At 46.3% G+C, this 13,727-nt stretch overlaps 2 protein-coding genes across 5 annotated transcripts in view; one reads left to right on the top strand and one right to left on the bottom strand.

The window, feature by feature from the left end:
- Positions 1-13,727, top strand: part of ift140 (intraflagellar transport 140 homolog (Chlamydomonas)) — a 31,232-nt gene that overhangs the window by 10,660 nt on the left and 6,845 nt on the right. The window lies entirely within an intron of this gene.
- tmem204 (transmembrane protein 204) lies at positions 1,834-12,719 on the bottom strand. The gene is made up of 3 exons (XM_064322307.1): positions 11,623-12,719; positions 10,153-10,308; positions 1,834-3,557 (listed from the first exon to the last, which is right to left on the bottom strand). Exons 1-3 carry the CDS (start codon positions 11,900-11,902, stop codon positions 3,313-3,315), a joined length of 681 nt encoding a protein of 226 aa, XP_064178377.1. The 5' UTR covers positions 11,903-12,719; the 3' UTR covers positions 1,834-3,312.

Genomic DNA, 13,727 nt, shown 5'->3' with positions numbered 1-13,727 from the left:
GCAGTTTTATTAAAAGTCAGGTGCGTAATAAATCTCCGCGCGCTCGCCGAATGAGGCGGACGTCGGTTTGCGTCGGGTTCCGCTCGGCCGCGGGTCGGGAGGGTTCGTTGCGCCGGGACGAGAGCGAGCGTTTTCTCAAGCGTGCCGTTTCTTCACCTGGACGTGCGGCCGTTGAAAGCACTCGGAGAGCGCCGTTGAATACAGCCGTTAAAACACGGAGAGGAAGATGCAAAGGCAGCGCGTCCGGTTTACTGGAGGCTGCGGAGCTTCTGTGGTTCTGAAGGCGGCCGTAATACAGTTCCCGGCCGACGGCTATTTTTATCGGCAGGACAGACGCGGGAGGCATTGTGCCGGATTCCCGAAAGCCCCTGCCTGCTGTCTGACACGGCGTCTTTGTGTGGCCCCGTTCCCGGGGAAGTGGCCCGCAGACAACAAAAAGACATTTTTTTTTTTTTATAAGGGTTTATCGGCCTCAGACACATCCCTTTATCTTGCGGCCGCGAGCCGTGCGAACAGAACTGGGCCCTCTCTGCCGTCTCCCGATTAGGAGTGTGGATTCTGCGGCCAAAAAGATCGATCGACGGGCATGCGGCGATTGGAGCGCCGTAATAACCGTAACCGCGGTGATGGTGCATTCCTCTGCGCGGTTCGGCTGGTGGTGAATGTGCCGGAGCCGGGCGAGATCGCATTTACTGACGCTGTTACTGACGCCGTGCGAAGCTGGAACGGCAGAAGCTGTTTCGCCTCAAATGAACATCCCCTGAATCAGATGGTGATGGATTTTCTGGACTCTTTCTGGATCCATCTAGTAGTCAATGCTCAAAATGAGCTGTGCTTCTTTGGGTGAATGCTTATTTAAGGATATTTCACTCCCGTTATATTTCAGAAAATTATCAACAGCAAGAAGCCTTTTCTAAACCCTACATTTTCAAACTTTTCTAGATAGTTTAATGCATGTCTGTAATGAACTATTGTAATGTCAGAACTGAAAATAAAATTTTTATACAAATTTGCTGTCAGTGGCAGAATATGTAACAATTATTCCCTTGTTTGTAATCTCTAATTTGGACTCATAAATTATGGTGTTCATATAATGGCTGTGCCACCTGCACATATAACTGCAGTGCATGTGTTACGCCCGCTTGTGAGCCAGGTGAGAGGTGTACCCCTAACAGAGAACAGCTGGTAGCCCGTGGGCATCTGGCATATCTTTGGAAGGAGGCAATAGAGTGGTAACCAAAGCGACCCGAGCTAACTTAAACCCGCCCTGCCCCTGGCCAGACCAATCAAACAGCGTCCCACTGCTTTGGACAGCCATTCATAGTTTGTTCATTTACTGCCTGAGCCAATCAGGATCCGCTGTGTTAGTTCTGGTTTGAATTCGCTAACTTTACGCAGTGGAGCCCGTGGAACGCCGTACAGAGCCCTGCGTGCGATACCTAGGCGAGCAGTGCTGTGCAGCGCGCTGCCCCCAGAGCAGCGTGCGCGATGAGTTCATTCACTCGGGCCTCCTGTGGCATTTCCTTTCATTGAGCGCGTCCTTGACTCGCGGACGAGCCGGAACTGCAGCTAACCGAGGGGTTATCAGAAGTCTCAAATACAAACGACTTCGCTTATTACTTTTCCTCTACGATTGTTCCCAGGTCACGTAATTATAGGCCGCTTCCTTCGGCAAACAAGCCCAAACAGTATGTATTCCCTAGGAACCTGGAGGTAAATTGACAAATCCAAACAATATGTACTCCCTAGAAACACGGACGTAAAATGACAAATCCAAACAATATGCGTTCCCTAGAAACACAGAGGTAAAAGGACAAACTAGAACACAATGTATTCTCTAGAAACGCATAATGTTTACTGCCCAGGGCTGGCCAAAGCAGCTACCAGTTATTGGGTTCATAGTTTCTGCATGTTGTGTCCATGGTCAATCAGACCTAATAACTAACAGGATGGGCTACTCAAGGTCAGCTTGAGTTCGTTCTTAAATGAAGGAAGGCAACAGAGGAAACGGGTCAGTTGACTTACATGGGTACAGTTGAACAAACCACAGTAAATGCAACAGACAGATTGAGATTTCATGTCAGGTTTCTGTTGTATGTTTGATTCTACAGGTTTGACTCCCATATGTAGCTGTATATTCTTAGCTGCACATGAGAGTAATTTCTGTCGATAGAGAAACTGAGCACAGGTAATCTGAATCCCCACCTTTTTAGATTTGATCTTGGCCATCATTTCAAATCCTCGATGTTCAGACATTTAGCGTATTGGTCAAGAAAGTTTTAATGTTGGTGACTTATACAAATATGTTCATACAATTATTATATCTGTATTATTTATTATTTTAATTTATTTTCTTTTGTCACAGCGGAATTTCTGCACCAAGTAGTATGTAGTATGATATAACAGCAATTAATACAACCATACCTAATTAAATTAAGTACATGTACCACAAGCGAGCAGATTATCTAAAGGAGCACATCCATACTAATGTGAGTTCATCTTATTGACCTGTCTTCTCGGCCTTTCTTCCTTGGAAATCTCAGACAATATGTGGGAAATAACCTTGAGATAGACTGTCCAGAATGTTGGGCTTTTATCTATCTTTAATTAATTTGCCTGTTTTGAAAAATATTGTGCAATGAAAAACTGTGGGGAATTACCCCATTCTTCCATTAATGCTAATTCAGGGATCTTAAATCTCAATTCTTTTCAATATAAAAAATAATAATAACACTGCAAGAAATATGTTAAAATAAGTGCACATCGAACGAAACGTCAAGATCCAGCTTGATCTTTTTTCAGTAGAACCATTAGGGGTGGAGGGAACATTTGGCTTGGAAAATTTAGAGAAACTTAGAGAAAAACAGCACCAAGTCTTACTGGACAAAGCTGTCGGACTTCATGCATGTCTCCAGTAGACCAACTTAAATTTAGAAGTTTAAAAGTGACCTGATCAAAGTGTGAGCATAGAAAGGCTTTGCTTTTTGAGGTCATGGGTATTTCCAGAATTTGAGTTTTGAGCGTCAGAACTGTCCGTAATTGGGTTACTCTGAGTTTGCAAGCGGATGGTCCATTAGAACAACAGAACGTCCATTCCTCTGATGTGTATACAGCCATGGACCAATCCACCAACCCCCCCCCCCCACCCCCACCACACACACGGGTATTTAGGAAAGCACAGCAGCAATAGGAGTTGGTTAAAGGAAAGAAAATGGCCCCTAATGTCTTTGCTCCTCCCCCTAATGTCTTTGCTCCTCCCCCAGCGCAGTCTTCTCTGAGCTCTGTGTCCCGCCCGGGGGAGGAGACTGGGGCTCAGCAGGGCGATTCCACATAGTCATTGTCGAGGCGCGGGTGGAAGGGCGTGGTGAGCGAGCTGCTGATGACGATGACGCGCGGGGCCAGGCAGTCGTCGCGCCTGTGCAGAATGTTCCAGATCAGCATGGCGGCCGCCAGCGTGGCCAGCAGGCAGGCCGCAATGTTCACGTAGCAGGAGTAGGACAGGTACGTGTACGGTCCGATCCGCGAGAACGTCACCAGCCCGATGACCAGCACAAAGCCTGCAAAGGGAAGTAAGAGCGCTAAGTGGATGGCTAAGAGAGTGTTTAGTACAGGAAGTACACTCACAATGATGCCCAACACCACTGTGCCGCATCATTTCAAGATCAATTATCCTTTATATTCCTTTCATATTTGTTTACCACATTTTCCTCAAAGTAGCCCTTTGAAGAATTAATGCACGCCAAATCCTGATGCTGCTGTTTGTTTTGTTATACACAGATCATCTACTTTAAGTTGTCGGTTCTTTTTCACAAGAAGTCACATGGTCAGTTTCCTTTTCAGCCTCCTGCCTCTGAAATCGTGTTGCCCAGTTTCCCTGATTTGTTTAGCCTACCTTCTCAGCGGGATGTGATTCAATGAAGAGGAACAGGCCCTTTTTATACCATGTACATTGACAAAAGCTTTCAGAAAACGGCTGTATTTTCATTTTTTATTTTTTAAACTTTGTAACCAGTAACCAGTGAACATTAAGAGGGCAAGGGCTTGTATGTGTTAATTTACAAGTCTGTCTTCTGCAATACTTGAGTTAGTGATTTTGAAGGGAAAAGGTACATTGCAGCAGTACCAGTAACACTGGTTGAAAGCTAAGCTTAGCATTTACAGGCAACCATCTGTAAGTGGGCCTTGCTGAAAGGAACCATGAATATTTAACCATGAATGATGTCCAGCACAGGGATTTAAATTAGCTAAAAGAATTACCTTTGCACCAGAATTGTTTCATTTATTTGTTTGTTCGAAGTTGTACCTTAAAGACTACCACTTCCTGCTGCCTCAGATTGTAAAGAAGCTAAGCTTTCTTTGAAGAGTTCATCCCTAGTTCTAGAAAAGCATATGATTTAAGCTTTCTTGCAGTCAAGCTGTGATGAAAATGGTTTAACATTAGTCTGAATGAAATACATGCAGACTTTGGAAACAAGGCTGTGTTTGGTTTCAGCCATAACTTGCACTGAATCAGTGCTGTTTATTTTAATGTTGAAAATCCCTCACTGTGGAGTGTTTATTCCTCGTGAGTCTTTTGAGATTAGACCCGCTCAGGGTTGGAGGAGCATTGTTAATGGAAGGAACCTCCCAAGGAGGGTGCAGGTATATTTGTGGAGAGCCCGTTGCTGAAAGTTAGAGACAGGAGGATCACTCACTGGCCCGACAGCAGGAAATGGGAGCACAGCTTCCTCCAGGGCCCAAAATAAACTCCCATTTATTTCGCCAAATAGTTTCCCTTCACAGGCCCTCTGCCTGAACCTTCAGCGGGGAAGCTGCAGTGTGTGTTAAAGGCCTGAAGAGATTACCTGCCTTTACAGAGTAGAGCTGGACCAGCTGCCAGTCAGCTACAGCTACAGTCTGCCATCTGAGTTAAAGAGGGTATTAGATTGACTCTGTGGAATCACATATTTGAACTGATATCTCATGTTTAGTTTCCATTTGTAGGAATTTTTTTCGCTTGGAATTCTGTAGTATATGGCTGTTTTTTTTTTTACTGCTTGTCATGTTCTTGTTCCATTCTTTCTGTTTATATTTCTACCTTCCTTTTTTAACTGTAATTAGTGTCCGCAAATAAAATAACTTTACCGGGAACTGGGCATGTAACACTTCCCAAGTTCATATTTAAAGTTTGAACAATGGAATAAACAACGGAACCAGAAATATATATTGGAAGAAGAGGATGTGAGTGTATTAGGATATGAATCAGTTTGTTTCCTGAAATAGAGTCGCCGGCGGGCGTGTTGTATTTAGGGTTATTTTAAAGAGCCCGCTTGTCCGCGCCTGCCTCCTTTTCAAAGAAAAATAAAAAGCCCACCCTAAACTGTTGGCTGGGCTCAGACAGTGGGCTGTGTGAAAGGCTTTATTTTGGCACAGTGGAATCTCCCTGGCTTCATTCATTCTCTTTAAGTCTTTCCATCTTTCCTTCCTTCCTGTCCTCACGCCCTTTTTTTAAGGTGAACAGCCAGTGGAAGCTCTCTATCAGACAGCCAGACTATAGGCTCCAGAGCAGAGCCTCCGTCTTCACAGGCTGTCAGAAAGAGCGTCTTCACCCTGTGTTTGCACCCGGAGCCCTTCGCCTAATGGGATTGGCACGGTTCCTCGAATTCCTCTATTAATTAGTCAGGCCCGGCCTGTCGTAAACAGCTCCGTGTTTTCTCTTTCTTCCCTTGTAGAAGAAGCGGACCTTTCTCGGTGCGCATTGTTAATTTGCAGAATGCCGTTCCCCGTTGAGATTGGAGGCACAATAGTCAAGGCCGGAGCCAGGACGGGTGCCAGCGGTGCCAGCCGCGTTTCCTCTCCGAAGTGCGGGCGGAATGTTCGCCGCGGCCGCGGGCCTCCGCGCGGCGTGCAAAAACATCCACCGCGATCCCTGACCCCCGAACCCGGCGCTCGTCCGTCCTGTCCCGCTTACGCGCCTCCTGCGCTGTTTTCGCCCGAGATGAAAGAATTTGAATTCGGCGACATGAGCATTTCGACTCGCTTTTGCCGTTTCCTCTCCTCTCTTTCCTCAGCAGCTTTGCTATGGCAAAAATGCTCCCGCATCAGTGATTCACCTTTTGCCCGGATGGACCATTGAAACACAACGCCGCACACAATTGACATTGTTATCCAAGCAGAAGCGTGCGATTTGCTGTGGTTTTGGCACTCCAGAAAATGAAAACAAAACGTGCCTGACACCCAACCTGGATAACAATAACTCCTTTCATTGCTGAGACCCATTCACTTTTTTCCTGCTAGATGAAGGAGCATTGAATCACTCAATAATGCAATTTACCTCCAGACCATCAAGTTTGCCTACTGTCTGGATTAAAATCCTTCATACTGTACATTTTTGTTTCTTGAGTATTTTAGTGTTCTTGGTTGTTTCATAGAGGTCAGGAGTTTTCAACCTTTTCTGATGCAGTGACCTCCTCCAAGGCATCCTGGACACCCATTATAAGTTAAAAAGGGTTATATTTAAAGAAAAGGTTTTCGTATTTTTAAAATGTTTTTCCGAATCTATTTATAGCTATTTCATATCAAGTCTGACCAGGTGCCGCCTTCAGTACCTTCTAGGACCCCCCTGTAGACAACCCATATAGATATTTTCTGGCAGACCACTAACAGTAACAATACTGCAAACTAGAAGTGATAAAAAGAGATGCGGTAGCTATGTCTTACATCTTATTTATCATTTCTTTTGCATAGATATGGAGGTGTTGCTGTTTCAACAGGTTAAACTAGTATCGTATTGCAGCTCTGTAGGTGAACTATAATGGCAAATATTTTTCTGTGTTTATATGAGAAATAAGTATACCGTAAGTATAAGTGCCGTTTAGAATGGTCTGTATATTCAGGCAGGTAATTATTTAGTAGCAGCAGTTTATATAGCAATAGTTATATTAGATTAGAATCATTGATCAGTATCATTTATTCAGTATCAGTATCGCTGCCTCTTTATCATTTGCCATTATTGGAAATGTATAAATATGAAATCACAACATCCGGTAAATGCAGGTTCTGTTAATATGGAATATACAGTAGTCTAATACAGCAGGCGTGGAAGGGTCAGTGGTTGTGCTAGCCCATGGAATGGTGTGTCTGGAATGTAAGACATTTCAAAATCTGTTTCACACCAATTCACGTGCGCTCTCATAAAAGAATAACTATTTTTGCCGTAACATGCCAACTCACAGTAATTTATGTCATTCAAAATTATGACTATTGTAACAAAGGCGGAATGGGATTACCGGGATGAAATAAGCTACAAATAATGTTTTGGGGTTCTTACTAGTCCACGCATGTTAATATAAAAAAATTTTAAACCCTAGGAGCGACTTCTGTTTTAATTTAATCATGTTGCGCAAGCTAGCTACTGCGTTACATCTCATTTTCAACTGTTCATTCAAATTAAGCGCTTTCTCTTTGAATCTCACAGTGCTGCCAGCGGCTACGTAAATATTATGATCAATAAGCAACACAAATGTCAGACACCGAAAGACCCTTGGCTCAAAGAAACAGGAGTAATTATTGTGGTTCAAGTCTGGGTCAACGTCTGCTGTAATCTTAAATAAAAAAACCTTGGAATATCTGTGTTTATAGAAAGCAGTATTTTTTCCCCCCTGCGTTTTGACTCTTTTTTCTGAATGAAAAACAATCCTGCATTGACCCGACTACTGGGGCATGTTAGGGTAGCTAGTAAATGTTACGTATGGTAGAGAATGACAGCCTCTCTCTCAGTAGAACATTTGTAAAATATATCATAGCAGAATAGTTTAGTAGGTCATTGTCAAGAGATTAGCTGTTGTAGGTTAAAAAGATTGCATTCCCTGAAAAGGTAGAAAATGTGGGTTGATAGCAGTATGGTAGACATTTTGTTTTAGGGAGAGTATAGGGGGACAGGTATATCATGAATATTAACAGTTCAGTAGAATTTATGCATCTACAGCTCTTGTTTGATAGGAGTAGTGTGGAATCTGGTTGAGGTACTGCTGAGGTATGAATGCTTATATGAGAAGTTGTGAATGAAAGGTTGACAGGAAATTGCTTGTTTAAATGTAAACTACTAAAAGCAGAGAGCTGTGCATTTTTGGTTTAATTTTAGTTTGCGTGGTGTTTTTCCCGATTCAATTTCCATTGACCAGATTTTCTGTAATGTGTACTGTAACAATAGTTTGGCTCGACTGAGGCTTTATTTAATCGCTGAATGGGTGTATCCCGTTTCAGGATTCCTGATAACTCCACACCCGAACACTGTGCGTGCAGAGAGAGCTTGCGTTTTATCTAATGTCGTGAAGGGACACTTTTTTTTCCTGATGTGTTCCTGGACGATTTGTAAACAGGAGTATAAAAGACAGGCCTGCTTATCTGGACAGCAGCAGTTCCCACCCCACAGTGATCTGTGAGCGGAGGTCTTTTCTAACACCCAGCGACACCCCCCCCCCCCCCCCCCACCCACCCCCTCTCTCTCTCTCTCTGTCTCTATCCTAGCTTCCCCACTCTCGGTTTGCATAACAGGTAGTAACAGACATTTCCTCGTCCTGAGCAGGGATATCCTGGCGCCCAGCAGTCGCTCCCCGTGCTTAGAGCCGCTCCTGCCCACCGGCCTGCACGCGGGCTAAAATTAGCCGGCCGCCGCGCAGTGCCACAATGGCGCAGGCCCGGTCGCAAACAACAAGCCGAAACAGACAGCGCGTCACGCTTCCTCACGAGGGGCACTGGGACAGGCGCTGCCTCGGACAGGGCCCCGCGCACCAGCGGGGGCCACGTGGGCCTCCATTTATCGTCTTTCCCCTGCGGGTTTGCTCCTGGTCCTCCTCTGCTTTTAGGACTCTCCAAGAAAAACTGGGTCCTTATCTCATTAGGGTCAGATGGTCTGCCTTTAAAGTTTTTTTTTTTTGTCTTGCTCCTCACCGCTTTCTTTTTTATTGATTTTGTTCAAGGTAATTCGTGAGTGTTCTTCCCTCAGCGAAATCCTCAAAGGTCCATTTGGAGACTTAGTGGAGACAGAGGCTCCTAGAGCAGGAAGCTGTGGTGCTGTATATTGATTGTTATTTACAGTAAAATAAGCAGTTTTTTTTTTACTGCCGTCATAGTTACAGTAGCCATGCAGTGAACATCTCTTTTCTTAGTATAGTTATACATTTCTCTGGGAAACAGTGGAGGTGCTGAACTCTGGGTTTGGAGCATGCCTGGTCAAGGCAGAATTTAGCAAATGCTATATCCGCCATCTCAATAATTACTACATTGGCAGAAATTCGTATTTGATTTATATAAAGCTATCCTACTCCTTACGGCAACATATTCAGAGTATTGTGACCTAATTTCCTGTAATCGCTGCAGTTTCTCTTTTAGAAATATTAAAATTTCAGCTAGGTTTTGTACTCAGATTTGGCCAAAACGTACGACCGTGCTGTTAACTAGCAATGCCATCGTGCTAATTCAGTTTTATGGCTATTTGCATGGGCCATCCACCTGCCCCAAGGGTGTTTAAAAGTTTATAGTGTTTGCCGATTTTTTAAGATTCATAACATCTGAGGAATTTTCAAACCTCAGTTTAACTATGTTAATCGCATTTCCTCCTAAATTCTTGTTACGCTAAAACGGACATGGACAGCACGAAAAGTAACCTATTTAAGCATCAATCAATGGAAAACGTTTATGCTATCCTTTCACATGTACATTTGTATTGTTTTTGCAGATATTTGGTAAGATTCAATATGATGAGGGTGGCAGTGTAATATAATGGGTAAGGAACTGGTCTTGTGACCTGAAAGTCTCAGGTTCGATTCCTCGTTGTACCCTTGAGCAAGGTACTTAACCTGCATTGCTATATATCCAGCTGTATAAATGGATGCAGTGTAAATGCTATTTTAAAAGTAGTTTAAGTCGCTCTGAATAGGAGCGTCTGCTAAATGCCTGCAATGTAATGAGTGTTTCCCTTCTGACCTGCCTTGCACAAACCCCCGGGGCTAAGGGTCACAGGGCACGGCTGCAGTCTGCGTCGCTGCCGTTAGCCGCGGGCGGCTCTGTGATGGGCGCTTTAAGCAGCCCCCGGAGTGCGTGACTGCATGGGAGCGGCCCGGCCGAGCCAGCCGAGGGAAAAGGGGTGCGGACGCGCGAGCGCTCACTCACTGGCCAGCTGGAAGAGCGCTGCGATGGCTTCCTCCCACCACTGGGAATCCTGGGTAATGAAGGGCAGCTCCACCAGCCCCAGCAGGAAGATGAGCTGGCCAGCAGTCAGGGCCACCGTGGCCAGCAGGTTACAGGCCCGCATCATGTCAAACTGCACTGGGGGGAGAGAGATGTTAGAGCGAAACAGCAGCACACACGTGTCACTAGGATTTACTGCACGCTCATGGTTACAAGGCTTCCAATTGCGACTTTTTACACATTGTTTCCCTGATCATCCTGTACGTGTATTCAGAGGTTCCGTTCCTCGTGTTCAATATTTCTCATTTATTTAATAATCGATATTGACGGCGCTAATAAAATGACACCTGGCATTTTCACTGGGTTGACAATAATAGCGCATTCAGTTTAATGAAGACTTTTTTTTCCATCAAAACATATAATCTTAAATTCTTGAATAAAACATAGTGTTTTTTAAATATTCTTGCTTACCACATATGGTGTGTACAGTAGCTATGCATGCTAAGAATTCCACAAAACCTGAAATAGATTTTTTTACTGCCTGGCATTGAAAAGTATAGAGTGAAACAGGCTTCTTAGTTACCATTCAGTTGAGTATTTCAGTATTTTTTTAGCGTTCATAGCAAATTGCAAGAGTATTTTTCACATTTTCCTGCTCTGAAATGTTTTTGAGTGTTTTGTGCTTAGTGACAGCAGGTAGCAGAAAAGTGCGCAGAATTAAAGGGTCTGGGGGTGCTGACTGTATTGCCGTTTACTCTTGGAATTCATACTGTTTAGCATTTAGCACACAAGCATTCATACTGACTACACGTTCTTTTACTCACATTACTAGTCTGGGTTCCATTGAACAGTGTACTAACACACATTTTGAGCTGCAGCGTTGCCCGTGTCCATGCCTGTATCAGTTGCGCATCAGTGAAAGACAGAGGGTGTCCTCACTCAGGGTTCTAAGCTAACATTTTTTCCAAATAGCACATGTGCTCCGAAGTTGAACATTTTAGGAGCACACTAATGCATCCCAGTTAATCGATGGGCTCCTAAATTATTTTTCCAGTTAGCACACCATGTTTCAGGAGCAAATGCTCCTTAAATGAGATCACCGTAGAGCCCTGCCCTCAGGCATTGTCTCTAGGATGCTTTGCAGCCAATAACCAAAATATCAAAACAAGGAAGCCAGTACCATATACTACAGTATCATGACAAGAGTCACAGTGTTTTTACCAACACATTTTGCAAGTCCCCGTTAATATTTGCCTGAACTGTCTGAATGTGGGAAGGTATAGCGAGATGATTCACCTCATATAAACTCATCATTGGTCACAATCTAAAAATACAGCCTCACAGTACCAACAGTAATACCAGTCAGGTTTGATGAAATATCGAATCGCGTGTGATGGAGTTGGGATATTAGAGAGGGTGTAAGGAATGCTCCCCTCCTCTCGTGTCACTCACGCTTGACGGTGCTGCGGGACTCCTGGCGTCCGGCGATCTCCGAGCCCCAGCCCACAGCCTCGCAGTGTGGCTGCGGGGTCTGACCGTGCCTCCCTCCGCCGCCGCCGCCGCCGGCCTCCTCGCGCCCGCGCTCGCACGTCCTCCACAGCCCCACGCTGCGCTTGCGCCCGTCCTCCAGCGCCTGCAGCACCCAGCTGGGCGTGAACGCCGCCACGTTGTTGAGCGCCAGGGACAGCAGGGCCACCGCCACCGCCGCGGTCACCAGCCGCTGCGCCGCCATGCGCCCGGCCCCCCAGCCACGCTCCCCCCGGCCCAGGCTGCCTCTGCTCGCCCCTGCCCCTGCCCCCTCCTCCTCCCCCCGCTCCTCCTCCTCCACCGCTGCCGGGGCGACCGACGCTCGGGTGAAACTCTAAAGATGGCAGTCTCAGCTAGAGGACGTCTCCGTTCATTCTCTGCCGGGGGTCTCCTCTGGCGTCTTTAGCCCTCCTCTTCGGACTGGGGCGGGTTTATCCAGCAGGCAGATAGGTCCATTCCCCTGGCTTCGAGCAGTCGCCGCTCTGGCTCCCTCTCCTCTCCTCCGCTCCACTCCTCTCCTCTCTTCTCTGGCTGCTCGGCTGGGCTGCTTCAGGGACAGACAACGCGGGACAGCACACTCTCTCTCTCTTCTGACTCTCCCGTTCTTCTCCCGCTCTGTGCGGAGGACAGGAGCCGTGTGTGCCCGAGGAGCTCCTGCGCTGTCAGTACTCCGTACTCTCTCACTACTCCCTCAGTGCTCCCTCTGAATTCTGTCAGTGCTCGGTCAGTTCTTCATCAGTACTCCTTCAGCACTCCATCGGTTCTCCCTCAAAACTCTGTCAGTACTCCCCGGCGCGACTGAGCTCCAGGCACAGCACAGGGCTCTCTGTCTGTGGCTGCAGCACTCCTGGGTAGAGGAATATCTCACTCGGCGTACGTGTGGTGTGTGCGGTGCGTGTGGTGTGTGTGCGTGCGTGCTCTGAGGAGGAAAGCGCAGAGGATGGCGAGTGTTCGGGAAAGTGTAAGGGCGTGCTCTCGCTCCCTCTCCCTCTCTCTCTCTCTCTCTCTCTCTCTCTCTCTCTCTCTCGCTGCGACAAACACTCTGCTCCCGCTGTCAGCCAGCAACAGGATGCATTTCCTGAGAGGAAAAGGACCAGTGGGGTGGGTGGGGGGAGTGGGGGGATGACAGATTTCAGATACACCCCCCCCGTCCCCACATGTCCCTCTCTCGCTGTCCAGTCCTTTAATCCCTGTCCTGTGCGGTGAAGATACGGCAGAATGGAGCTGGAGCCTGACCGCGGTGCCTTCTGTGTGAGCTGTAGCAGGGCTCCCAGTGCCGTGTGCCCCCACGATGTGCTGATGGAGACGGGCTGGGGCCCGGGGCCCGGGGCCCAGGGCCGGGGCTGCCCCACTCTGCCCCTCCCCGCCAGTCCCAGGGCCCCTAAAGATTTAGGGGAATTTCCTGCTGCTTGGAAACAGCACCACGTTTGTATCTGGTTGAGAAGAGGGAGGGGGTTGGAGGGGGTGAATAAAACGAAGCACATGTGGAATTAGGGACTGGCGGTAGTTCAGGGGGGTAAAGGAGAACGGCGTTTGAAGGAGGACAGGCCCGTGTTTCTGTGCCCGCTCCCATGCCGCCACCCCCCCCCCCCCTTCCGTGGCTCTTCCTCGTCTGCACCAGGTCCTCTGGCTCTTCCCACTGCAGGCATTTGCCTCCAGTTAGAATGACCATCCCCACAGAGCTTTACCTTCCGTTTCATTCTATCAATGTGATGACATTTTCAAATCAATTCAAACCAAACTTTATTTATATAGCATATTTCTTTTAATACGTGAAGTTCAATGTGCTTTACAATTAAAAGCATAATAAAATGAAATTTAAATAAAATAAACATAAATAAAATGGAAAGATAATATTTTTAAAAATAGTTAACAGTTCTAAAATAATAATAAAATCACGAAGGCATACAATCTCATTTTATGCTGAATGATAGTTTTAGCTAATTATTATTATTTTTATTTTATTTTAGAAAACTTTACATGACATAGACACTTTACTTTCTGGGTGGCTACGGCTAGTCCCTGAATGT

This window comes from Anguilla rostrata, chromosome 2, assembly GCF_018555375.3.
Source record: "Anguilla rostrata isolate EN2019 chromosome 2, ASM1855537v3, whole genome shotgun sequence".
In the NCBI taxonomy this organism is placed as follows: Eukaryota; Metazoa; Chordata; class Actinopteri; order Anguilliformes; family Anguillidae; genus Anguilla; species Anguilla rostrata.
This window is presented reverse-complemented; position numbering and strand designations above follow the sequence as displayed.